General features: G+C 44.3%; 2 protein-coding genes and 1 long non-coding RNA gene across 4 annotated transcripts in view; 1 reads left to right on the top strand and 2 right to left on the bottom strand.

Moving 5' to 3' along the window:
• Nucleotides 1–221: 221 nt before the first annotated feature.
• LOC107306431 (protein NipSnap homolog 3A-like) lies at nucleotides 222–8,968 on the bottom strand. Its single transcript, XM_015849598.2, has 6 exons — nucleotides 8,851–8,968; nucleotides 7,556–7,763; nucleotides 3,243–3,404; nucleotides 1,623–1,772; nucleotides 1,141–1,227; nucleotides 222–1,030 (listed from the first exon to the last, which is right to left on the bottom strand). The coding sequence occupies exons 1-6, from the start codon at nucleotides 8,917–8,919 to the stop codon at nucleotides 954–956; spliced, it is 753 nt and encodes a 250-aa protein (XP_015705084.1). The 5' UTR covers nucleotides 8,920–8,968; the 3' UTR covers nucleotides 222–953.
• A 6,662-nt stretch (nucleotides 8,969–15,630) lies between these two features.
• Nucleotides 15,631–23,554, bottom strand: LOC107306429. 2 transcript variants are annotated; one of them, XR_004305703.1, is made up of 5 exons: nucleotides 22,688–23,554; nucleotides 21,554–21,712; nucleotides 20,231–20,333; nucleotides 17,008–17,145; nucleotides 15,631–15,889 (listed from the first exon to the last, which is right to left on the bottom strand). It is a non-coding gene; the product is annotated as an uncharacterized LOC107306429 (long non-coding RNA). The 2 variants fall into 2 exon arrangements; XR_001552112.2 differs by lacking the exon at nucleotides 15,631–15,889 and having other exon boundaries at nucleotides 16,936–17,145.
• A 2,114-nt stretch (nucleotides 23,555–25,668) lies between these two features.
• The window catches only part of PSD3 (pleckstrin and Sec7 domain containing 3), a 138,773-nt gene continuing 137,559 nt past the window's right edge, over nucleotides 25,669–26,882 (top strand). The window contains exon 1 of the mRNA XM_015849599.2: nucleotides 25,669–25,793. Coding sequence (XP_015705085.1) covers nucleotides 25,773–25,793 — 21 coding nt within the window. The 5' untranslated portion in view covers nucleotides 25,669–25,772. The remainder of the gene's footprint in view (nucleotides 25,794–26,882) is intronic.

Below are 26,882 nucleotides of genomic sequence, written 5' to 3'. Positions count from 1 at the left end.
GGGGTGCTTTCATACCAGTATACACACAGTGTAACCAACTTCACAGCCTGTGCACCCTCTGTTCTGCTGCTACACACTGTAGCAAATCAAGGAACATCTTAAGGGCTCCATGACCATGACCACTGATGCCCAAAATGCAAAGCTGGCAGAAGACTGTACTTGCAGAATGATTTTTACTACAAGTCCAAAGCAGCAGGAGCTAGAGATGCAAACACCACAACTTCACGCTTTATACAAATGTATTTGGTCTTTAGCAGTCTGGCAGACAGTATTTCAAAGAAGATAATGATGTGTAGATGAGGTGAATTTGAGATAGATAATTTTAGCACCCTGAAGACGTATTAAAATATGTAATCAAGACTACAGTTTTTAAACAAGTGTTTACAGGATGTAAAATTAAAGGGCTGAGGTTAGGGAGGCTCAATCAGAAGAACACCACCTAACCAGCTACACTGCAGCACCTGCTTGACACAATTCCAGTCACAATGAAGTTTTACATTACTAAGAATTAATATAAAGCATCCCAATGAGAAGTCAGATTAAAACAAAATTGTATCATGAGGATGTATGGGGGCACTCCTTCTTAAGACAGTATGCAGTACCCACAATGTGATGATTACAGAAGTCACCAGCCTTGAGCTGTAATCTTGGAAAAGAGCATTTCACTCACTGGGCCCTACCAGTTATGCAGAAAAATATTAAAAAGTGAAGGGGTTAAATTAAAGTTAACTTTCATGTTGGAAGTGACATGACCTGAGTTCTACTTCTGGAGATGTCAGAACATCACCATAAACTACAGGGGTGAAGAATTGTACTGTGCTGGTGACCAGCATTTTGCATCCACTTTGAAGAAAATCCATATGGTTTGTGAAGGTATGACTGTGATGATCCATGCAACGGTACTTGCCAAAGGTGCATCCATCTCAGCTTTTCCATCATCATTCATTAGTAGGCTACTTCAGAGGTGAGAATGCCAGAGGAGTCAGGAGCATATTTTTCTGGGATTCCAGGAATCTGACACTGTCTCGTACTGAAATTAAATGCACATTTAATTAAGAAAGAAATGCAGTGAAGAATAATACTTTTCTCAGCATGCGTGCAAGTAACACTAATGAGTTCTCTAAACTCATCATCTCTTACCAGCTGCTACCACTCTGGCATCTTCATGGGCCCTGTGCCTTCCTGCTGCCCGGTGATCTGGGCTCTCATTCCACCAGATCACATGGACTGAAAAGTACAAATAAAATAAAGTCAGCTTGTCACTGTTGCTGTTATGTTGTAATGCAATATGCAAGTCCTTGCTGTTCACCCTTGTGTGTCCGATGCCTTGTAACTAGCAGACACAATTCACCAAGCAGTAACGTGGTGAGATGATCCTTTGCTGAGCCTTGAAAAGGTTTGACTCTAATAGATCAGAGAATATTTTAACATTGCACCACCTGGTTTAAACATATAACAGAATACACAAAGCTGGGTTCAAGGACTGTTTGCAGGACTTCCATGATCCACAGAAACATTTTTTATCAGGCCATCCAACCCTGAGCCAGGACAAGAAGGTTTTTTTACCTTCCCTCCCACTTTCTATACCAAAGTCTGCATTAGAAATTGAGTAGTACTGTTACCTGTGTTAAGTAACCCATACTCTGTGTGGAAAACACCAATTAGCTTGGTGTAGCCTGTGTTGATGTGAGCATTGATTGCAGCTTGAAATGCCTCACCCCACAGAGCTGGCCCACCAGGCTTCATTTGAAAAGTAACCCATTCGTACACACCTACAGGAAAAGACAAAAGATGACCTCAAGGAAGGAAATAATAAAACACCACTTTTCAGTCTTTCACATGCTTTTGTTACTGTGAAACCAGTACTGGTAACCTTGCTACTAGAGGAGAGAAGGTCATAAGTCTCCTTCCCACCCAGCCTGCATCGCACCTCACAGAGAATCACAGGAGCACCAGGACCCAGCAGTACGAAGGATTCCCAAACACCCCAGCTGAAAGGGGCGTGTTCACATGAAAATCTATGGCAATTTCATTTACTTGGCAGAAATCTCTAATACTCATACCTGATGGTGTGTTTTGGATGGCTGATAGAACTATGCAAAGCAGCCTTTTCTAAGACTAGTGTAGTTTTCTGGAATTGACGTGGGTTTTTTTTTCACATTGTAAGCCCTTTTGAATCTCAGCTGCTGGCCACAGTAAGATCTGAAGTCCAAATCAAACAGAACTAGATTACCATCTTTGCTCTGCCAAACAACTTCCCTTTCTTGGGGACAAACTGCATGATATCCCCCCCCAAAAAAACAACAGTCCTCCTAGTAGGTACCTTATTTGTGTCCTTTCTATTCAATTAGTTACTCTGAGCCACTACTGCTAACAATACAGTAGAAATCTAAACAACTGCCCCATGGCAATGCATTGTTTGGTATTTTTCTCCAACAACAAGATGGAGATTAAAAAAAAAAACAACAGACAACAAAACAACCCTAAAATGGAATAAAGTGTTGGAATAGACAGCTATCCCACTTCAAACAGAAAAGCGGGCTGCTGTAAATTCAGTTGTAACATAGCATAAAATTCAGAATCTCAGGGAAATAAATAACAAAGGTTATGTGCTGAGGGCTAAAGCAGGACCTACATTTTACTCATGCAGCAGACTACAAAGCCTGCAAATTTTCCTAAGTTAGTGAACAGTCCATACTTTTTGTATCACATTTGCTAAATAGAGAAACAAAATATATAAAGACAGGAAGTCTAAAACCAAGCTATGATCTACCAACTATGCTTGATTTCTATGTACCTTAAAAAGTAGACTTGGAGGGGTTTGGTTATTCTTTTAACTATTATGTACAAGAAGAAGTAGTGACAAAATAAAGTGATAAATGAGAGAAACCTCTGTGAAACAGAAAAATATATATTTTTTATGGGAAGCATTCTCTCACTGATGTGTGAACAAACCAAGCCAGGATGACCACTCAGAGCACTACTCATTTTGCAAGTCTGTTTATCAATTCATACCTTGTTTCAAACCTTATCGTTGGGGCTCCAGAGAGCTTTTAATACAAGTTATTGTAAAATTGGCCTTTAACACTTTGTACATCACCCAGCATTACAAGAGTGTACACACAAGTGCTTGTTACATAAGGGGTTATAAAGTCATGTAATACCTGGTTTAAACTTTAAGCCATGTTTTGTAGTCAGTCAGCATCAGTAGCTGTAATCAGTAAAAGAGAAGATAAGCTCACCCCCTTCCTTTGGAGGTTTCCCAAGCTGACACCAGGGTACCAGATAAGCAACTTCATTGTGCTGCTTTTCTATGAGGGGAAGAGCTGAAGAGATGAATTGTCCCTGCCACTCCTTGTCATTGGCTAGTGCATGCCGGACTGCTGTTCTGTGGGCAAAATTATCTGCAAGAAAGGGGAAAAAAAGCATGTGAAAAAATGCACTTATTGCCATATCAGCCAGTAAGAGAAAAATACAGCATCTGAGACTGGAAAGAACCTCGAGAAATATCAGCGTCTTGAAACTGAGAGAAAAATGTAGCAATTATTCTTAGCTACTAAAGAAAAGTTAGGAAGGGGGATGATGAAACAAGGAGGAAGAATGCTGCATGTAACAAACCTAACTATAAATAGGAAACAAAAATAATTGGATATTTCCTCAGTTTTCCATTCTAAATGTTTCTGAGAAACTTTTAAGAGAAAGAATTGAAAGAACAAGGTAAAAAATTCTCAGAAGCAGGAGGACATTTTCTTGCGTGGAAACTCACTCTTGTCTACACTTAGCAACTCCCTTTTCCCCTTGAGAGGGATGAGACACCACTTAAAGCAGGCACTGTGAAAATGTTTCATTTTGAAGAGCAGACTGCTGTCTTTGTAAGAAAAGTTCTGAGTATACAGATAAGCACCAGCCCACAGCAGATATACAAAGAAAGGACACAAGTGTGCCTCCCCAGGTCTCTGTAAAACCTTGGGCTCAGAGAAGAACACAGCCAGCACACCCTTTCTCAGCTTTTTTTCATGGTTCAGCAGCACCTTCCAGGACTGCACTGACTCCAACAGCATAGAAAGTTGATGACTGTGGTGACAGAAGCCTGCTGCTCTCAGTGCTGAAGCAACAACACAGCACTTCATGCATGTGGGATGACCATGCTGGTGGAGCAGCCTTCCAGCTCAGCACAATATAGCTTCAGGAGTTTAACCATACAAACTACATACGGTTTTGCTTTATAGGACTGACTGCTACGCTGTACTAAAATTTGAGAGCAATTATATATACATATAAACAAACACAGGCATTTGCATAAATATGGTCTGTACTTACACAAGTATTTGCATATGCATAATCTCAAGGAAGGATATAAGAAAGAAGGGGACAGAATCATTAACAGGGACTGCTGTGATAAGACAAGCAGAAATGGTTTCAAAACAAAAGAGGGGAAATTTATACTGGCTATAATGAATTTTGTTTACAAAGAGTGATGAGGCACTGACACAGGTTGCCCAGAGATGTGGTGGGTGCCCCATCCCTGGAGACACTCAAGGTCAGGCTGCATGGGGCTCTGAGCACCCGATCCAACTACTGGTGTCCATGTTAACTGCAGGGGACTTGGACTAGATGGCCTTTAAGGGGCCCTTCCAACTCAAGTGATTTTATGACTCTGTGATCTTATTGAGGAGATCTCAATCCTGTTTCCCATCTGTTCCGAGACTCTGAAGATGTGTTGCTCAGGATCTGGCCCTACCTGAGAGGAACCTACTGTAAACAAAGCACTCTTCTGCAGCTCATCTTATGCTGGCTTTCTGTGTTAGAAGAGTGTTTCAATCTTGTTGAACTTGAGGGTGGGAACAATAAGGTTGAATCTCTATGGATAAGGATCAGAGGGAGGACCAACAAGGCTGATATCCAGGTGGGGTCTGTTACAGACTACCTAACCAGGATGAAGAGACAGATGAGGTGTTCTGCAAGCAGCTGGTAGAAGTTGTACAACCACCAGCCCTTGTTCTCATGGAGGACTTCAACTTCCCTGATATATGTTGGAAATACAGTACAGTGCAGAAGAAGCAGTCTAGGAGGTTTCTAGAGTGTATGGAAGATAACTTCCTGATGCAGCTGGTAAGAGAGCTACCAGGGGTGGTGTCCTGCTAGATTTGATAGTCACAGAGAAGGACTGGTGGGAGATGAAGAGGCTGGGAGCTGTCTTGGGCAGAATGATCATGAAATAGTAGAGTTCTCTATTCTTGATGATGTCACTTGGGGGAAGGCAACAAAACTGCTACCTTGGACTTTGGGAGGGCAGACACTGAACTGCTCAGGACTACGGTAAGGAGCATCCCTTGGCATTCAGCCATGAAGGGTAGAGGGTTCCAAGAAGGCTGGTCGCTCCTCAAGAAGGAAGTCTCACAGGCACAGGAGCAGGCTGTCCCTGAGCCAGAGGGGAAGAAGACCAGTGTGAATGAGCAGGGAGATTTTCCTGAGGCTCCAGAAGAAACAGAGCATCTACCTCCTGTGGAAGAAGGGATGGGTAAATCAGAGAGAGTACAAAGAGTTTGTTAGGATGAACAGGGAGAAAACTGGAAAGGTAAATTCCCAGCTTGAACTCAACTTGGCCACTGAGCTAAAAGAGAACAAAAAACATTTTCACAAATATATTAACAGTAAGAGGAGGGCTAAGGAGAATCTCCATCCTTTACCAGATGCAACGGGGAATGTGACCACTGAGGATAAGAAAAAGGCTGAAGCCCTCAATATCTTCTATATGTCTGATTTTAAAAGTCAGACCAATTATCCTTGGAGTACTTTATCGTGACATGGAAGTCTGGGATGGACAGCAGCATAAACTCCCCACAGTTCAAGTGGAAACAGTTAAGAGACCTACTATTCCACCACGACTGCTACAAGTCCATGGGGATCCTCAAGAATCCACTGGAGGGTGCTGAGGGAGCTGGCAGAGATGACAGCCAAGCTGCTTTCCACCATCTATCAGCATTCCTGGTCAACTCAAGAGGTCTTGGAGGATCGGAGTTTTTTTGGTGTGACACCCATCTACAAGAAGAGTCATAAGGAGAATCCAGGGAACTACAGGCCTGTCAGCCTGACCTCAGTGTCAGGAAAGGTTATGGAGCAGATCATCTTGAGTGAGATCACATAGCATGTGCAGGACAACCAGGGGATCAGGCAAAGACAGCATGGGTTCGTGAAAAACGGGTTCTATCTGACCAAGCTGACCTCCCTCTATGATCAAGCGACACACCTGACAGATGAAGGAAAGGCTGTTGACATAGTCTACCTAGCCTAGCTCATGGCTTGGACAGGTACACTCTTAGCTGGTTAAAGAACTGGGCCCAGAGAGTGGTGGTGAATGGAACTAAATCCAGCTGGTGACTGGTCACAAGTGGTGTTCCCCAGGGATCAGTACTGGGGCTTGTCCTGTTCAGTATCTTTATTGATGACTTGAGTGATGGCATTGAGAGCACCCTCAGTAAGTTTGCAGATGACACCAGCTTGTGGGCAGTGTGGATCTGCCGTGGGGTAGGAAGGCCCTACAGTGCAATGTGGACAGGCTGGATCACTGGGCTGAGGCCAATGGGATGAAGTTCAACAAAACAAAGTGCCAGGGCCTGTACTGTGGCCACAACAACCCCAGGCAATGCTATGGACTTGGGGCAGAGTGGCTGGAAGAATGTATGGAAAAAATGGAACTGGGGGTGCTGGTCAACGCCTGGCTGAACATGAGCCTGCACTGTGCACAGGTGGCCAAAAAGGCCAGTGGCATCCTGCCTTGTATCAGAAACAGTGCAACCAGTAGGAGCAGGGAAGTGATCATCCTACTATGCTCTACACTGGTGAGGCTGAATCTCAAGTACTGTGTTTAGTTTTGGGCCCCTCGATACATGACCCCAAGGCCCTGGTGCATGTTCAGAGAAGGGCAATAATGCTGATGAAAGGTCTGGAAGATAAATCTTATGAGGAGTGGCTGAAGGAACTGGAACTGTTCAGTCTGGACAAGATGAGGCTCAGGGGAGACCTTAGTGCTCTCTACAACTACATGAAACGAGGCTGCGGCAAAGTGTAAGTTGGATTCTTCTCCCCCGTAACTAGCAACAGGTCTAGAGGGAATGGCCTCAGGTTGTGCCAGGGGAGATTCAGGCTGGATATCATGAAAAATTTCCTCTCAGAAAGAGTGGTCAGACGCTGGAACGGGCTGTGCTGGGAGGTGGTAGAGTTGCCATCCTTGGAGGTGTTTGAGAAATGTTCAGATGTTGTACTAAGGGACACGGCTTAGTGAGGAAATATTGGTGGAAGGTGGATGGATGGATTGGATGATCGTGGAGATCTTTTCCAACATGTGTGATTCAATGATTCTATGCACCTGCTCAGAGGAAAGACCACTTTTAAGAACAGCCATAATCTTTTCAATCCAACAGACCAAAACTGCACCACAGTGGGGATTTTTTCAGCTTTTGTACTTATGGTTAAAGCAACAGACAACAGCCTGTAAGCAGCGGGAGGTCTCAGCATCCCTGCCTGCTGGCACACTGAGCAGTGTTGAGCATACCATACTTCCAGACGTGCACGGCCTTATTCATTGCTCCCAGCTCTGTCGTCCAGTATCCCACTAGCTCTGAGTGAGCTGTGCGGAGGTGCAGGAACTTATGGACCAATTCCACAAACTCCTTCATCTTTGATGGCTTAACATCATATGTGCGAATTTCATAGAAAATGCCATTATCCTGTCTGGGCCCTGTCGCAAGAGATGCAAATACCTAAAAGAAAATGTTAAGAAAAATAAGTAGAACTAATTCTCAAATCAGAAAACCACCTTCTGTCCCACTCCTAGACTGTTTTTGTATGTTTGTTTCACCAAGAGTTGTTGTTTTACTGGGGGCTGAGAATGCTTGGAGGCCTCTGCTGCAAGAGTATCTTGTGACTTTTTCCTTTGGAAATACTTCCTGTGTGTATTATTTGCTGCAATCCCTTTTGCAGTGCAACAAACCACAATGTGCCCTCTACCTGTCTCACTGAACTGTTTAATTATTACCCTGCACCAAAGCAGGAGCTTCCCAGAACTGCTGGGACAGACAGAACCCAGCACAGAAACGATGCTATGGAAATGAGCTGAGAGTCAAAACAAAGCAATGAGAGTGGGATAAACGCTGACCTCACAGCTTTCTTAGTGTCGCTATTTGCAGGATGTGCTCTTACCCTCAGATTCACGGATTCCAAGAGAAAGTGGCCAACTTTTTGTATTGTTTAAAAGTTTAATACAGAGTCTGGACTAAATATCTCTCTGGAGATACTGACAGTCTGTCTGGACTCTTCCCTGAGCAACCTGCTGTAGGGAACCGCTCTATAGCAGGGGCTGGACTCAGCGTCCTCCAGAGGTCCCTCCCCACTCCTATGAATCTAAGAAGCCTTTATCACTTATGCGGAGGAGACACACAGCGTACAGCTGTACGAACTAACCACCTTGTTACCTATCTTTACACTTCAGCCCCGAGACGAAGCTCCTCCCGTCCCCGTTTGGCCCAGCACTCGGTCAGTCTACACTAGCCTTCCACCAGCGCTAAGGAAGCGCGACCAGCTACTTCAGAACATTTAGGTCAGAACTGAAAACACAAACTGCCGCCAACAAGGGGGAAGCACAACATCCCGCTCGGCGCAGGGCTCAGCTCCGCAGTCCTTCCCGGGCTGCCCCACCACAGCCTCTCACCACAGCCTCACTCTTCTTAGTTCAGCCTCTCCCGGCCGACCTCCCTCCCCGGCTCGGCACCGGGTTCCAGAGGGGGAAACGGAGCCCGGTCACCCGTCGCAGCCCCGCATCCCGCCCGCAGCCCCCGCCCCGCCCGGTACCTGAGGATTGCCTCGGGCGAGGCGGGCTGCAGCGGCAAGGGGCCGGCGGAGAGCAGCCGGGGAAAGCATGGCGGCGGCGGCGGGAGGCGGGGCGGCTGGGGCTGCCGGCGTACTGCTCGCGGGGGTGGGACGGGAGGGAGCGGCGGCTGTGTGGAGACAAAGGCCGCCGGTAGGTTGTGTAGTGCTGTGCTGTGTGGTGTCGTGCGTGTGTGCACCTCGCTTTGTGGGTTGGAAGGGTTGGAAGGGCACTCTAAGCCCACCCAGCCCCGTCCCCTTGCCGTGGGCAGGGCTGCATCCCCCAGTCTAGGCTGCCCATCCAGCCTGGCCTTGAGCACCCCCAAGGGATGGGGCACCACAGCTTCTCTGTGAAGCTGTGCCAGGGCCTCACTGCCTTCTGAGTAAAAAATTTCTGCCTAGCTTCTAACCTAAATCAACCCTCTTAGTTCAGAGCCATTCCCCCTTGACTTTCCATCGCTGTTTTTCCACAAGTCTCCATACTACGTGCTGCCCATCACCTCGCTGGCTCTGCTGCTGGGTGAGCAAGCAGTCAGTGGTTTCCTGGTGTACACACAAGGCAGCATTCCTGCATGAAATGTACCTTCTCAGTCTGTTCCCATTGGGCCTGAACATGTAAATAGCTTCTTGTTTCCATCTCTCCAGCTGTTCCACATGAAAATCTGAGTAACAGCTTACCAAACTCAACATTATCCTCCAGGTTTTTCCTGAACACTTTGTATTCCTCACCTCATCTAAACAATCTGTATTGTTTGTAAATATTAACTCAGTGGCAACGACTGGAACCAGTGCCTTCTCTGCCATTATACCAAAGAGAGTTGCGTTATTTGCACATTAGGGATGTGCTGAAGCCACAGTGGTTTGTGTTCAGGTGCTCTACCAGGCAGTGAATGGGAAATGAGAAACCTGCTGTCATATTCTCCCTTTGCTGGAGAAGGCTGTGTGATGGTGACACAGTACTTTCCCTCTTTGGGAAGCAGGTCTGCACAGTCTAGCTTGCATTTTTCCACTCCACACCTTAAATACAGGCTGAGGTTTGACAGAGCTCCAGTCACGGGTTGTCCAGCCTGGCTGGGAGATCGGCAGCCTGTCAGGGCCTTGCTGGAAGAAGACAAAGGGGAGAGTAGGGGCACATAGCTTGTCTTAAAATGGAGAGCTGCTTTATGGGAGCACACAGTGTCTTGAAATGAATTAGAGGTATGCTTTATGCTCCTACATTTTAAAAACACCCAATGCTGGATATTGCAGCCTGTTGTGTTAATCCATACAAGTGCTGGAAGTAAATTCTGCTGAATCAAATGCAGTCTCCACTCATCTTGCAAGTAGCTACATCATGAACTGTGCAACAGGCTTCTATGTCTCTTTGAATTAAGTCCAAAAGAAAATATTCAAGATGCATTCCCTGTTTTTTTTAAAGGCACATTTCTGGAAAGCTTGATTAAATGATTCTTCCTCTATTTTTTTTCCCCTGGGAAATCTGTAATGATTCCAGTGGAAGAGACATGTTAAAGATAACACATGCCTCAAATCCTCTAATTGCTTCAATTTTTTGTGCAGAAATATGGTCTTATTTCAGACCTCTGATTAAAAAAAACCAAACCAAACCAAACAAAAAAAAAAGAAAAGAAAAAAGAAAAAAGAAAAAGGAAAAAAAAAAAAACCCAAACCAGAACAAAACAAACTTTCCTATCAAAAGCTCTTAAATATTACATTCAAAGACATTATTAATTGCTTGTGCTTATTAGTTGACCACTGCAATTGTGATTGTTCACCTTAGAATGTCTCCACGGGCTTTGTGAATGATATTTTTAAGATCTGAGAGTGAATTATTCCTTTTAGTTAATCCCCTTTCAGTTAATTCTACCAAAAATAAATAAATAAATAAATAAATAAATAAATAAATAAATAAATAAAGTTCAGCTTTCACATTTTTACAGATGGGGCAACATATGGTGGCTTTTGCCACTGTGGGTATTTCAAGCACAGTGCAGATGAGAACTGTAAGGACTGTGTAGGAAAAGAGTTGACATGATGACATGATTATGCAGAGGAAGATTTACACGGGGAAGACCCAGCTGGGTTGACTTTTGACTTCACAGATATTATCTCAATTAACAGTTTTCCCCAGTAAAATTAAAGCTGAAAAAGGATGGGGGAGGGGAAAAGGAAAAAAAAAAAAAAAGCACCAGATCCTCTTTTCCCCTTTCCTCGGTTACACTTCTCTATTGCTGTCAGTTATTTGCCTTTCTTTCTTTCTACGTACAATAAACTCTCTTCAGGGGGTGCAGAGTGAGCATTTCCTCTAGGATCTGGCCAAATACAGGTTGTGCTTTTATTCTGAAGTCACGTTTGCTCATTGCCTCAGATCTGACAGAGGAAGATGAATTCCAACACAAGACAGCTTCTTGAATAAAGCACTTTTCATTCATTCCCACCTTGCTATCCCATGCCTTTTCCAGTCCAGAGAAGAACTAAGGATGCTGTCAGGGTGGGAGAGGCTAGTATGTTCTTGGATGTTTTTCTTCACCCTCTCCCACCTTGGACCTGATATGAATACCAGGAGGCTGCTCTCAGAGAAGCACATTCCCTCACAGTCTTGCTGCTGTGCTGCTGGGAAGCCTTGGCTATCCCACTCATCACTGTTTCACTGGTTACTCAGCTAAGCCTGACCCCGTCAATGCCCAGTGCAAGATGACAGTGCTGCTGATTTAATGTGGGCCTGGTTAACTTGAGTGGAGAACTATCCATGGCAGCATACAGTAAACATGCAATTTTTAGGTGTTTTGTTCTTTGTGTCTCATTGTAATACCATTAATACTCCTTAATGACACTGTCCCACACAGCCTGTAGCATAAACACCACTGGCTGCATTAATGAAAGGAACTCTGTGATGCCTGTTTGGCCTCCTTGAGTTTGGAGGCATCCGGTTATTTTCTTGTAAGCAAGCTCCTCTGCCCCAATTCATATTCTGAGTTTGGAAGTATCTCGTAGGGAGCTTTTCATCAACAAAAAGACCCCAGAATAATGGGTGAAATTTTTGAGCAAGCATGAATTAACTACTCCAACAACTCAGCCCTCCTTTCTATTTTATTTAATGCATCACCTAGATAAAGATCTATTTCCTGTAGAAAAACTCTTGTACAACATACATGTAAAAGTTGTTCTCTCTTTCAGTCTGCAGTAAATAACTTCTTTCAAAGTTTGCTTTGCCTGTAGTTGCTTTAAAATGTGTACTGATTATAGACTTCTGTTTCTGCCCTCATTGCTCTTCCCTGACACCCTAGAAAACTTGCTTATCTTGGTACTGCAGTAGGAGAGGCACCCCTGTATTACAATATTTTTTGCCAAAATTCAGGAGGCACAGCTGCTGCTTATGGTAATAAGCTGGAGGTCTATTAATTACACAATGGAAATTTGCAGCTGTTGCAGTACTTGTTAGCTACCTCTGCATCTGGCCAGCATGATCTCTTTACCACATCTCTCCTTCCAGCCTGCATTCTGGTGCAAGGAGAGCACAGCTGAAAACTGGACTACTTCATCTGTCTCTGAGAGAGCTATGGTGAACACAGGTTGAACATGCTGAGCAGGATATAAGTTGGCTAAATAAATCAATAGGCTAAGAAGATGGAAACCAAGAACAGAACAGACAAGTTCCACTGCTGTTCTCCTCAAAGCAATCCCTAGAGTGTTATTAGACAGCAAGGGCTCTGAGAAACACCACAGCATTCCTGGTACTGCAGGAGCAACTGTAGTGGCCTGAATTAATTACAGGTAGGCAGGTATGAGTTGAGTGGTCACACTGTGTGAAGAACGTTTGCAAGTGGACTTGGCTCACCTGGGTACTATAAAGTACATCAACACCCACTCCCTTCTACAATAAAGTACTGTCTTCTTTTTTACCAGTTTATATCAACCCATGTGAGACTCATTCTTTCAATAAATAGTAAAACCAAGAAGTGCTGCAGTTTTTTAGGAATCTTTGTTGTACAGTTGATCAATATTGCTAAAGAAAAATGATAATATGCAAAGTTCCACGCTGAAAGGAAAGTCTTGAATGGCAGTACATATTTGAATGATTCCATGTGGACTTCTAATGCAGTTATGAAAACAAAAACAAAAGGAGAAGCCTGAAGAAGAAAGCATCCTGATACTCATAATCATCTTCTAGAGGGTGGAAGAATACATCTATTTTAGAGAGGGTCCTCCCAACAGAATGAGGTGTCTTTCTCCTAGGAACGCTGTGAGTCACAGCAATGTTAAGCAAACCATTGTAGACATTCACTTGGAGGGCCTGAAATATCAGCTCTTATCAGTAGGATTCCTGGTATTCTAAAGTCCTGCACTTCACTGTATAATACTTGGAAGCTGTTGATGTCTCAGCAGTTTGATATAGTCATATAAGAAGAACTGTCTTTATTGAACATACTTTTTGTATTTCAGAATGAAAATTTTTAAATAATTTCTAAGACAGAACACCTATCCACATGGAAGCCTGTCATCCACCACACTTTACAACATCTGCCCTGTCTCCAACTTTGGTCACAATATGGTAAGTTAAACAAGTTAAACAGACTCGTCTGACAAGTGAAGGAGCTGTGAACTGCAACTCAATTTGCCTAGGACCAGACAGACTGGCAGAAGAAGAACCTGGGTTTGGAACTAGGTATTCTAGTTCAATTTCTACCCAAATATGTGGTCTGTGAACCTAGAACATTTTCCTCATACGTGGTGACAGGCAGCTCCAGTAATCACTGCTCACCTCTAATGAGGACATAGACTTCTATGGTTGTACTTTATTTAGCAGTTAGATCCATCTCGAGGCAGGCAGCAGGACTTATGGGAAATGCTGAACAAAAGCTAGCATTGTTGTATGTTAGAGAAGATACTGCTGAGGGATCACACGATCCCTCCGCAGGTAATTACAGGAGTGCTTCAGGGCAGTGTAATCTGTTCTCTCTGTCCATGGTGGATAAGATAAAACTCACAGGCTGAAATTTCAGGAAGGGATATTTCAGTTAGATGTTTTCCACTTCTTAAGATAGTGAAACATTTGAAAAGATTGCCTGGGACAAAGTAGGATATCCACATTTGGAAATATTAGGGATGGTTCCATGATGCTCAATTTTCATAGCTGATATGGGTTAGATTAGCATTTCAAACTGAACTGTCAACACAGCATAACAGTCTATGAGTTGTACAGCATCCACACTTCCAGGTAGTGACACGACAGACAACAGGGATGCAGCAGGTCTTTTCTCTCAGCTCTGAGGAATTACTCCAACAGCTGGGGGGCATTAACTGTAAAGACACCATTCTGTAAAATGCTAACCCTTTGATCAAGTGCTAACTAATGTGTTCACTTATGGCCAACCTTCCTAAGCACCATCAAGGATTTGAGGTAGCAACCTGTTTAATTGCTAATGTGTTGTGCTTTGATTGTCAGGGCAGTGAGCCAGGGAAGAAAATGGAGTCCTTTTAGTTAGCACCAGTAATGTTTCAAAGGGATCCGCAGTGTGTCTGGTGTTCAGTGACCAATAATGCACCTGTGGTAACAGTTACTTGAATCAGGTGGAACTTCTAACAATGGTAACAAAAAATGTGACATGTTGTAAAGTATCATTTCCTGTCAATTTGCTCTTTTGCCTCTGCCTTATGCAGTTCTATCCATTTGTGTTCTATTGGATAGCTCTAGCAAGCAAGATAAGTGCCTGAACTTGTATACACCGCTTGAGAGTACTGACTGCTGCACAAGGGATGTGCTTTTCCATGTCTCAGAACAAGCATTAAGTGTTGATTTACATTAACCTAATTTTCTCTGAGACCTCTGTCCTACTTGTTTGAAATTAGTTATCCAGTTCAAAAGGTACTGCAGAAGGCAGGCAGATAAACAAACAGATAATGGGTATTACAATCTTGTAAGCTTCACTTCCTTAGACAGCTGAGCTAAAAAGAGTGCAGTCTGTTGCTGCTGGTATATTAGTGAAGTCTGACACTCAAGAGAAAGTCTTAACCTCAAAAAAGAAACAACAACCAGGAGGCCTAATCCAGTACAAGCTCAGGCACACACAGTGAATATAAAACCCCAGCCCAGTCTGGTCTGGTTGGTCCGAGGGAATAACCTCTGCCTAAAGTTCAGTACTGCTGTTACTACTGCATCAGCAGCCTTTAGGCACAGGAGATTAAAACAGCCTTATAGATGAAGGACAGGACTGATTTCAGAAGGACTGGGTTTGTACCCATCTGTGTCAGTGGCTTCTTTAGTAAGTGGCTTCTTTAGTAAGTAGAAGGAGAATTTAATGTAGTGTGTTGAATGGTATGGCCAGCAGAGAACAGCAGAATTGCAGTGGAAAGTACCACCTTCCAGGTCAACTAATAAAGTCTCCTTTTCACATGATTCCCAGAAAAACAGCAGATTGAAACTTGACCTTCTTGGATAAGGAGAAATGTTCAGAAAGTATTCTGTATTTTCTTTGTCTGTATCACAGGGTAAAATGTAGGTGTATTAATTGTTTTTCTGTGGTCTTTACTGTACCTTATTTACTGCGATATGCTCTGGTATTTGTAAGCAATGAACTGTGGTCGTCTTTGGGATACCTTTCATTCTCTGATCCACTCTACGTACATGAGGTTTCCCCGTATTTTTTCAGCTTGTCTCAACAATATCATTTGAATTACGTAGTACATTCCCAGTCCCCTAAGCTCATGAAGGGAGTCTTGGCTAGTGTATTGTCTTGCCAACATTAGAAAAGATCTTGATCATTTGAGAAGCATCAGTTATAGGCAATAGGCACTGCATTTTGCATATTACCATTGCCCAAGCTTTCTACAAGGTCTGACCTATAGGAAAACTTACCTTTGTAGTGAGTTAAGAAGAAGACATCAGTCTGATCACTTTCACCAATTTTCTCTACCAGACCTCTGTAAACACACATTGGCCAAAGGGAACTCTTGAAGCTGACACCAGTCCCTCCCAGTTCTTTAAAATATCTCTTGGATCCCAGAGATCTTCAAGTCTTCATTACAGCTAAAGATGGATTTATAGAAGTTAAAAATAAAGGGTCTTTGGCAACACCTTTTTGCAAGATAACCTTGCACATACCATAATTCTTCTTTTGATGTCTTTAAATTCAGAAGACATCCTTGGTGAGGTAATTGGAATTCCTTAGGCAGCATCAAGTACCACTGCATGGCTTGAGGTCCATACCTTTGATAGAAAGGTTTCCTCTAGCATTGTTAATTTTACAGTTCAAAACATATTACCTGCATTCCCTGAAGGGAAAAGGATTCTAGTCATTTCATGCCACTATATGGTGTAGTCATTTTACATCATCACAAGCCAGCAATATTTTTCTTTGGATATAAAAACATTAATTAAACTAGTCCATCATTTAAGCAAGTCACTTTATCAATAACTGCTTTCCCCGTATGTAAAGGAGAAGGATTTTCCTTTGTTTTCTTGGACATTTCTTACCTTCAGGATAAACCCGTCTGTATATCACAGGCATGTCTAAAGAACTGGTGCATGACAAGTTCTTTGGAAAAGATATACTTTTTTATTTTACATATAGGAAACTGATCTTCATTTCAAGAGAGCAGTTAACATGTCAACAAATACTGACTTACAGAAAGAAGTTAAGAGCTCCCATTCAACTTAGATAATCCCTTCAGATTCAAACCCAAGATGTGAGTTAGGTTTATGAATTTGAGGTCACTGATGGAAAAGTGTTCCTTACTCAGGCAGTGAGGGGGGAGGGACAAGCCTGAGTGCCACAATATACTGCAGCATTTATCTCCTTACTCCACACAGTTCAAACAGCTCACATTCAAGCAATGTAGGGAAATCTGGGCTCTCCTTGAAGGCTCAGTTGTGTAAGGCTTACTACTGAGATAATTGTGCTGGCTGAAAATTTTGTAGGAACTATGGATGTGGCAAATGTGCTGCAGCCCTTGCCTTAGCATTGTCCCTGAACAATGTCTGCAAATGTGAATATAAATCTGGTATATTTGGGTCCCAGTTTTATAATGCATTTGCATGCCTGGTTGGTATAGTTGGTAGAGACTGAGAGGTGCTGTGCTGAAAGACATCTGGTTTATTACTATGTAAAGAGCAGATCTTTCATACTGGCTCTAACATTTACTCACATCAGCGATCCAATCACGTCATTTAACTTCCATATCTCAGTTGTTTCATATGAGAAGTAAGAATGCTTGAGCTTGGCTTTTCACCAGGTGACGCAGAAAGATTAACTTGTAAATGTGTGCTGTGGACTTCAGAGGAGCCTGCCAGTATGAAAAAGTATAATTTAGAATTGTTTGTCTTACACTTGAAAATACTTCCACAGCACCCTAATCCTAAGTAGAGCTGACTGTCACTAGTGCCCAAAGCAGTTACTGTACTAAGCAGGTTCAGAATCAGGCTAAGAACTAAAAGTTGCCAGTGGAAATCCAAGATTTGGGAAGAACCTAAAGGCCAATGCAGTCAGTGATAGCTTTCCACTGACTCGAATAGGCTTTGAACCTAAGCTTCTGCAAGTGGCTCAAATACTTTTCATCACAATACCTACCTCTTCACTTTCTACTTATCTCAGAAAACGGGAATCCAGTGTGCTCTGCTCACCAGGAGACAAGTGTCTCTGAAATCCAAGATAAGGAGGAGAACATAATGTTTCTTCTGCATCAGCTACCAAAAATGTAGTATCCTAATTAAAAATTTAAATGGAAAAGAATTCTGAAGGACTAGGGCACATACCTATGGGATTGAGTGGCTCTTTCCCTGGGGCTGAATTTGGAATTGGATTTGATCTTGAGATAGTTATGGAGTTGTAAAGCTGGTTTTATGGAGCTGTAAAAACTCAGCATGATGTTAAAGGAGAAAAATTCAAACTCTCAGAAATGGGGTAAAGAAATATTTTTTGATTCAGTGGAGCCAGGAGCAGCACATCAGTTTCATTTATAGATTCTGAATCCACATGGAGATAGTGACTGAATTGGATTCGGAAATGGCAGACAATGTCCACCAACACAATCAGCTATTGAGATGAAACCTGATTTATGGGAAATTGGATCTCTGCGCTAAAGAACTGTTTATGTAATTCATTTCATGCCTTCTGAATTCCAGGTAAGAACTTCTTGAAAGTAAGAGGATGAAAAGATGTAGATGCTGTATTGTCGACTAGCCTAGCTTTTAGTGCAGCTGCCTAGGGTGTGGAGGAAGATGTATGAAAATCATAAGAACTAATCCCGAGAGCTAGCAGAGGAACAGGCAGGAAGTGTTTTATCCAGTTGCTAATGGAAAATTAAGGCTGTGGTACAGGAGGGTAGGGTAAGCATGAATAGGAGTTCATTTGATGAAAAAATGTAGAAGAGAAGCTAATGGAAAGTGATGCTTCTTGGCTAGAGCGTTCTGTTTGCACACAGTTGGCCTCACAAGACCTGGCATTTGGCACAACTTCCAGATGGTAGGCAGGATTGAGAGCAGTCTGGGTGGGGACTTCCTCCAGCTTTCCTGCTGCTCACACTGCAAGTGATGTTGAATGTCAAGACTGTATACCCATCCCACTGTTGCAAGGTTGATCACTGGCCAGGGGTAGGCTGGGAATAAGCAACTTTCTGGGGAGATAGTAATAAAAAGTTTATAAATGGGAGTGGGAGACTGGAAACATATGTCTGTGGGACTGGGACCCTTCTTTTAGGAGATGGCAGTGATAAACAGCAGAAAGACAGGGCAATTGAAGCTGTTTGGGATCTGCTGTTGGGTGCTGTTAGGAGACCAGGGCTGTGAGGAGCAGGAGAGATTTGTACTGAGGAAATGAGGAGGTACAAGACAAGGTAAACACTTAGAGGACATTTGCTGAACTTGATACGTGGGGAGGGAAGAAAGAGTGTGGAAGAGTTCAAAAGGCTATCTGGGTCTTTCTTTGTTATATACTATAAGAGATGTACACGAGAAGAAAGATTGGGGCATAGCAGGTGTCTTCTGCTAGAGCCTCCTTTTCTACATGCAGTTTCAGTAGGTATCTCTAGGCATATACTCCCAGTCATCTGATACAAAGCTATTGCCTTCTTTCTCACTACATCCTCCCAGGAATGGCCTCGTTGGTCAGGATTTCCATCTCTTTATGTGACTCTTTAAAGTTGATGTTAGCCCATGAGTCTCTGCAGCCCCTTGCTTGTCAAGTTGCCTCCAAGAAACCTCAGTCTCAGAGTAGAGAAAATGCTTTGACCTCTCTCTCCCCTCAAACTGATGACAGAATCTTCTAAGATGCAAGCTGGAAGCTGTTGCCATAGTGTTGTACCTGAAGACTGATGTGTCTCTAGTGTCACTCTCTGACAGGACACAAGATACCCTCAGCTCAGGTTTTCTTTGGTTTTGGCTCCTGTTCTCTGCTGTGGGAACTGTGTCTTTGTTTAGAAAACATGTCAAGAACACTGGCTTCAGAAAGCTTTCACTTCCAGATGAAGTCTTAACTGGATTGCCTGGGTTTGCTTTGTCGGAGTTAAATGCGCTGTTCTATGCATGTAAACCTGCATCCATTGTTTGTGTCCCGTGTGTTCAATACACTGAGAGATCAGAGGAGAGAGATGAATGCGCAGAGTCTTTTCTTCTGTTTGTTACCTACATGCAGTGCTATTTTGTGTAAGGAAGCAGAACTTGTTAGTGTGACTGCATGCATTCTTCCAGCATGGAAACTGCATTACTGGAAAGGTTTTCCAGTATCAGATGAGATGAGATCTGGGAAGAGGAGAACGGATGTGAACTATGCATGAGACTGAAAATGCTCTAAACATGGTCTTTATCATACACACTGTTGGGACCTAAGCCAGTACTGTTCTTCTAAGTATGCAGGCAGACTCAAGGAAACACTATGTCTCTCACTGGAAAGCTGGGCATGGCTGCTTGACATCTCACTTGCCTAAGGGGCTCCATTGTGTTCATTGGACCAAAGAAGCAAAACGAGGGGAAATACCTGCACGTGGAAGAATTTCTCATGCCAAGTACAATCCTACTACTTGTGTTGAGAACAGACAGTAAAATGCAGTGTAGATGGCTAACCCCATTTCTTCGAGTCACCCTTGCAACATAGTGAGGCTGCTTTATTTTGTTTAGTTTAGTTTTAGTAGTTTCATTCTAAATAGTGTTAATTCCTTCCACAGCTGCAGCATTTCATTTACTAGCTGCGGTATGAATGTCACAGCACTGTGAGCCATAATGATACTATTTTGTGGAGGACAGTGAGGTGTTAAGTTTACCTGACTCTGAAGGCTGTTTGCTGCATACCACTGAACTCATAGCTATAACTGCAGCAGTCATCCTCTGACTCTAGTTTTCCACACACTAGTAGTACTGTTAAATGGTGCTACTTACCCTACCAAAAAAAAATAAAAGCCATTGAGCACATGCCACACTCTTTCCCTCAGCTCTCAGCAGCTTGGCATTTGAAGTACAGTTCAAATCCAGTCTGATTAATCTGTGGCAGGAAAGAAAAAGGCACGTGGGTAAAACCACACAGGGGGATTTTAGAGAATTCCAGTGTCTCAGGAAGCCAAAAACACAAAGCCACAGTATCTTGGCTTGAGATGTAGGTTTCCTTTGATCACAGCATACTATGCAGTTGCAGTATTTGGCATCCTTTTCTGGAGGTCAAGACCAGAATGATTTACATAAGACTGACTAAGGTTTCCCTGGAAAGGATGTCATTCTGTAGAATCCAGTACGTTATTCTGGAGGGAAAAGGACAGCCTGTGAAAATACCACCTGGAGCATTTCTCTTCTGCTCAAATGCAGCGTGGTCTCCTCCCCTGTGCATTGCATTGATTGCACTTTTGAACTCCTCTGTACTTTCCTTAGTGCTGAAGATTTGATTAATATACTACTGATGTTCATGCAAAACTTTCTCTTCTCTTGGCTGTTAGTCCAGATACTCTACTTTGGTTTGCCTAGAAAACTCTCAGCATTATCATACACAGACACAATGCAGGGAAACCAGAGGGATTGTGGCATCTAGGGTAGATGGGGTTCTAAGTGGAAGATAGCCTAGAGGAGCCATGCTTAGCAAAGTTCTTCCAGAATTATTATTATTATAAAGCATACAAATAATGTATTGACATCATGAACATCTGGCTGGGTGCTCCAATCTGAGGAGGAAAGGTTTCTCCTTCCTTATATTTTTCCTTTGCTTTTCTGCTGCCAGCTAGTATTTCCTTTGGGACAGAGCTCAGGAGCTGTGTGTTTCAGATGTATGGGGTGATGCATGATCTGTACTAGATGGTAGAAAAGCCCCTTCTCCCCATAACCTCTACAGGTTGAAGCCACCCCTTGCCATGTGGATGGCAGAACAAATAAACCAATTCACGATTCTTTCTTTTACCCTTTATATGACATTTTTGGGGAAGGGAAGTGGTGTTTTGTGATTTTAGAAATCATTTAGAAATCATGTGATTTTAGAAATCTCCCTCATTAACATAGATCCAGCCATAGATACAATACTGAGATCCTAGGAACTAGCTAAAATTTGCTTTTCCCTGTCCCCAGTGTTGGTGTTCCTGTTGCTGAAGTGTGCTGGACTCATGGACCTGGCTCCTTGCTTCCTGCTCAGAAGCAAGATGGAAGGATTTCCCTACTCAGAGGGATGGCTGCCTTGTACCTTAGCACCGGGAAAGAGCTGCAGCAGAGCTGAGGAGTGAGTACCTTGGAGTCCAGAGATATCCAACAAGAAGTGGATCTCTTCCAGAGGTGTCTGGGAAGAACACTGAAAACCTCAGTCTGGCTAGTACTGATCCCTGGATTCTGTACCCTGCAGAGCTTCAGCAGGGTTCCCAGGGTCACCAGTATGCATAGGACTGACATCTGTAGTGGAGAGAAAAAGACTTAGTGATCTTCCTCTGTTGTGGTCTCATCGTTCCCACATAAACTGCCAGGATCTGTGGTCCCTAGGGGCCCCTGGATGTTTGCTAGGGAAGTAAGGAAGCTCTTGTCTGTCACTGGTGAGATATTCGGATGCACAGACACGCTGTGAAACGGCTGGTTTTGGGACCCTGAAGCACTCTGCTATAGGGAGGGCCAGAAAGAGAGTTTTGACAGAGATGAGAAAGGGAAATGATTAAGAGAGAAATAAGAGAAGGGATTCAGGAGAGGTCTTACAGAGCAGGGGCATTCATCAGAATTCCCTGTGTTGTCCCATTTGAATGTGGCTGTGAAGATTACTAAATGACAGAGATGGTCACAAAAGGGGAGATAACTATGCTGTGAAGCTTTTCGAAGATAAATGTCAAGTTGGAGATCTGCAAAGAGGATTGATGAGATTTCCATCAAATATTTTAATTTTGGCCGGCTGTAGGGCAAATATCACTATTTGCCTCCACAGGCAGGGAATGTTTGTCATTTCCTTTCCTCACAAGGAACAGATCAGATGGAGGAGGAAACAAAGTGGAATCTCTATAGAGAAGAGATGGAGAATCTGGAAGAATTATGTTTCCCAGAGTCCTGAGTATGGCAAGACTCAAGGGAGTTGTCAGAAGAGGAAGAAGCAAAACGAGAATCAGTTAACCCCTGAAAGAGGGATTTCCAAGAGTCTGGGGTAAAAAGCCAGTATAGATAAGAGAATCTGCAAGGAAACTACCAGAGAAAGCGTGATGGCTCTGGCACAGCTTGCAGTACTACTGCCACCGTAATGCCTGCTAGATAGCCCATGTGCACACCAACCCATCCCTTGCCATGACTGTCACTCAAGGTTTTACTGCAATGATTTATTATTACCATCTGTCTCTTAAGAAATAATGGAAAGGTTATGCTCTCTACACATGCCCAGCCTGTGGACCTTACCTCTGTATCTGCTGTTCTCCTTGTGCTGCTAGTGCAACTTTTCCACTCTTACGTAAGAGTGAAAGGGTTGTGATGGTGACACTGTTTTTCTGAGTAAAACAAGAAAAAAAAAATGTTTTTGCAGCTGTTTCCAGAAAATAACAGACACTCAGAAGAAAATCCAATAAATGATTAACTCAGTCTTTCCATCTGCGGATAATAGTGTTTCTGGTGTTTTTGTGGGTTTTGCTGTTGTTCTGTTTTGTTTATTGCTAGCCTTCTCTTTTCCCCATGGAAAGAGGCATTTTCTGTTTGATTTGAAATGCAGTGTCCTGAGCTGTTTTCTAGTGAGCACCTGGATGATGTGTTTCTTCCACCTTTGAATGAAGAGGAACAAACTGGAAGTTAGTTTCCTGTACTCCTCTCATCTCCCTGTAAGAGAATAATGAACAAAAGTGCACATGTACACCCAGAAGAGTATAGCTACCCTTCCTGTTGCCTTTGCCTGCCTCTCATGTCTGATTGTCTTGTCCAGTAGCTCCCAGCATCAACTCCAGCTCCCTGCATCCTGCTTGCTCCTGCTGACAAGGTCACCTGCCTGTTGCCCTCACGCCATGCTTACTATCAGCTCCAACTCACCTGCACTGCTGTGGAATCCATGGTGCTGGCAGTGCCCTTGACTGTGGGATTTGCAGCAGCTTAGTCTCTAGACCACATTGGGCATTCCTGCTGAGCTTGCTACTTTTATCAAGGTTGACTACTGGGTTTCTGCCACCCTTTTTCTTTTATTTTTTTTAACCTAGGCTGGGCTGTGCTAAAATACATGCCATCTGGTCAGGTGGCAATTCAGAGCACTCTGTATGATGGCCCTCATAACTGCTTAGCAAGCTACCAGTTTTTGTGTGAGGTTTTTGATGAAATATTTTTTTTATATATATAACTGATTGAAATCAAGATTTTGGAAAAAAAATATTAAGATTTTCCTCATGAACACACTACAACTATCTCATTTCCCTGAAGACTACTTGTCTATTGCAGTGTTTTGGGACTTATTATTACCTTCATGCCAAAAGTGATGGTCAGTGGTGTAAGAAATACCTCCTTGTCTTATGCAAGTCTCAGGGCGGGTGGTGCAAGAATCTATCACCCCCGTTTACACTGAGGCAAACTTACCCAGATGCCAGCATAACAGAGGCCTGTGGACCATCCTTTTCCAAGCCAGCAAACACTCTCATCTCCCAGCACAATGGCAGACAGCGTATTCCCAGCAGCCCAAATGTTTGAGTGACTCAGGCCAGGTGCCAGGGCCCGAGAGAAAAGGTCAAATTCTTCTCAATTGAACACAAATAGGGAAAAAAAGCAAACAAAAGTGCAGCAGCCATCTATGCATCCAGGGCAGGGCCATCGGCAGCTGTGTTGCACAGAGTAGTGCCAACCCACCATACCCCTCCAAAAATCATCTTTTTCTTCCAGCTGCCTCCTGGCCAGCACCAACATTACCTCAGCCTGGTCTGAGAGAAGCCAGATGGAGCAAATCACCTCCTCAGAGATCCAGACACTGGGTGTTTTTTTCCGCTGCGTTAGCCAGCTCAGATGTGGCACAGATGGGGGATCTGTGGCCTGCGCCCTTCTGGGTCTCGGGGCCTCTGGGGAATGTACAGCAGATGGGATAAAATGGCATCAGGGCGGAAAGGCGTGTGGTTCCTTAGGCCTGGCTGGGAGAGGGATGAAGGCCTGCAGCTCTGCTCCCTGCCAACCACGGGTGGGTGTGAGCTGGCCTCTTCTCCCAGGTGACAGCAATAGGACAAGTGCAAATACCCTCAAGTTGTGCCAGGGGAGGCTCAACTTGGACAGGAGGAAAAATTTCTCAGAAAGAGTGGTGAGGCATTGGAGCAGGCTACCCACCATCCCTGGAGGGGTTCAAGAACGGTGTGGATGTGGCACTGAGGGACATGCTGGGTGGGCATGGTGGGGATGGGCTGGTGCTTGGATGTAAAGATGATAGAGGTCTTTTCCAACCCTAATGATCCTATGATTCTGTGATACTGCACCATCGTTCTGCCCACAGCCCATGTGCCTCCCTGGGCTGCAGTAGATTATAGGTAAGGTGTCACTGGTCATGAACATGTCCTAGCAAAGCTACATGTGCTGGCTCTGAGTTGGAAAGAACTTTCAATTGTATTTTCACTGCCAGATCACCTCTGTCAAATCCTGCAGATGCCCAGCAGAAAGCCCAGAGCAGTTCTGCTGGGCTAAAGAAATGGAAGCTTTCAACTGTTACTGAACAAAATGTTAAGTGAGGAAATGAGCATCCTGCTTCCTCCACTCTGCCAGCCTCTCGCCTAGCTTCTGCCACAAGGCTCATGCCATCTGGGGGTATTTTATAATGCAGCTTCCCATGGGGAAACCCAGCTCTCGCTGAAGGGACGGGTTGTAGTTTCTCTTTAGAAAGCCCCAGCACACAACCGCGCGTTCGGAAACCTGAAGCTTTGAGACAACTTCCAGTGAACTGTGAAAAACAAGCCAGCACCGAGGGTTCAGATGGGCTGCTCAGAAGACATCTGTGCTCTTTTGCGCTTCGCATCAGGCTGCGTGGAAAAGCCCCTGGGCTGGAGCTGGGTATTTCTGTTGGCGGCTGCGGGAGCACTTCAGGGAATTGGGAGCGCAGGGGAGAACAGCACGTCCTGACGCCCGTGGGCTTTTGGAAGTGCCTCTCGCACACGCCGTCGTTATGGGTACGTATTCTGTTTTGCGTTTCACACTCCGTTGCTTTCAGTAATCCCGAAATTCTTTTTCCTTTTAAATCTTTTTCACGAGCACGTGGTACCTTTCGTTCCTCTTCCCTTTCGCTACCTCCCCCGGCCGGCTTCCCCTTCCCCCCCTCCCGTGCCGCCCGAACCCCGGCCCGGCCCGCCCCCGCCCCGCCCCGCCGGGCCCGGCCCGGCCCGGCCCCGCCGCCTGCGTGCTCCCGCCGCGCCCACCGTGCTGGGGCCGCCCGCGGCCGCGCTGCCCGGCTCCGCCGCCGGCGCTGCGGCCGGCTGGGCGCCACGGCCCGGCGCGGCCTCGCGGGAGGGCGGTTGCGATCCGCCGTGACCGGCAATGGGAGATGGACGGAGCCGGCAGAGCGGTAAGGGCGGCGTGCGGAGCGGGAGCGGGGCGGGGGCGCGCCCGCCCGACAGGGGCACCTCGTCCCTTTCGTCTACTTGTCGTTTTTCTTTTTTCACTTTTTCTTTCTTCTTCTTCTACTTCTTCTTCTTCTTTTTTTTTTTTTTTTTCCTTCCTATTACTTAGTTCTTATTTTCTAATGTTTTTAATCAACACTTTTATTTTGCTTTTCCTCCCTCCCCCTTCCTTTCCTTTTTTTTTCTTTTAGCTTTAACTTTTTTCCTTCTTTTTGCTTTTTCTTTTTGCCTTCCCCCTCCCTCTTTCTTCTTCTTCTTCTTCTTTTTTTTTTCCCTTCCCTTCTCCCCTCTTCCTTTTTTTTCATTTATTCTTTTTTCCCCCGTCTTTTTTTTTTTTTTTTTTTTTTTTTTTCTTTTTTTTTTTCCCCTTCTCTCTCGTCTCACATTCTCCTCAGGAGCAAAATCTCCGAACCCGTCAGTACCCGCTGCTGCCAGATCCCCAGCCGCGCCAGGGAGGCAGCGCTGGGGACTCTGTCCCGTGGCTGGGACCCGTAGTCTGCATCCCGCGTGGTTGATTTTGCTTCTGTCTCCGTGTAATTTGTCAGTAAAACATATCAGTGCTTTTGCTGCACTGACCGGCTCTTCTAATCATGCCAAATTATTGAATTAAATGAGATTGAGTGCAAAACCCGGCAAGTAAGTACCACTGTGCTTTTTGAGGAGACGTTCGGTTCAGGCAAATTCCCCAAAGATACAAAGTATTACAGCATGGAACTTGAACGGATACACTCTTGCACAAACATCCTCACAAGGTGTTGTTATCTTAAGCCTTGCTACAGTGCGCTGGGACTGTGCTTCTCAGTGGGAGCATGTAAAGTAGTAATGATGTTGAACTTCTCACAAACTCGCTGAAGCTGCTAACTTTTCATGCAGGCACAGTATTTCCATGCCATAAACAACAATTATGTGGCTCCCACAGGGTGCTGGTTAGTACATTGTCAGGCAGAGCACATCTGTGTGCTGGTGAAGCGATTTGGGTGTGTAATAGGTAACTGCTTTTGCAGCTTCAGTCACACTTTAATTTTGTCTGTGCG

This window comes from Coturnix japonica, chromosome Z (genome assembly GCF_001577835.2).
Source record: "Coturnix japonica isolate 7356 chromosome Z, Coturnix japonica 2.1, whole genome shotgun sequence".
NCBI lineage: Eukaryota > Metazoa > Chordata > Aves > Galliformes > Phasianidae > Coturnix > Coturnix japonica.
Note: the sequence above shows the minus strand (reverse complement) of the source record. Positions and strands in the feature narration are given on the sequence as shown.

Excerpts from the sequence above, each read along its gene's own strand:
- LOC107306431 (XM_015849598.2), bottom strand. The coding sequence starts at position 8,919 with ATGCTTTCCCCGGCTGCTCTCCGCCGGCCCCTTGCCGCTGCAGCCCGC. Across the intron at positions 3,405-7,555 it reads CGTGCACGTCTGGAAGTATG|ATAATTTTGCCCACAGAACA; the intron begins GTATGCTCAACA and ends CCTTTCTTGCAG. Across the intron at positions 1,773-3,242 it reads GAAACCTCCAAAGGAAGGGG|GTGTGTACGAATGGGTTACT; the intron begins GTGAGCTTATCT and ends CTTTTCCTGTAG.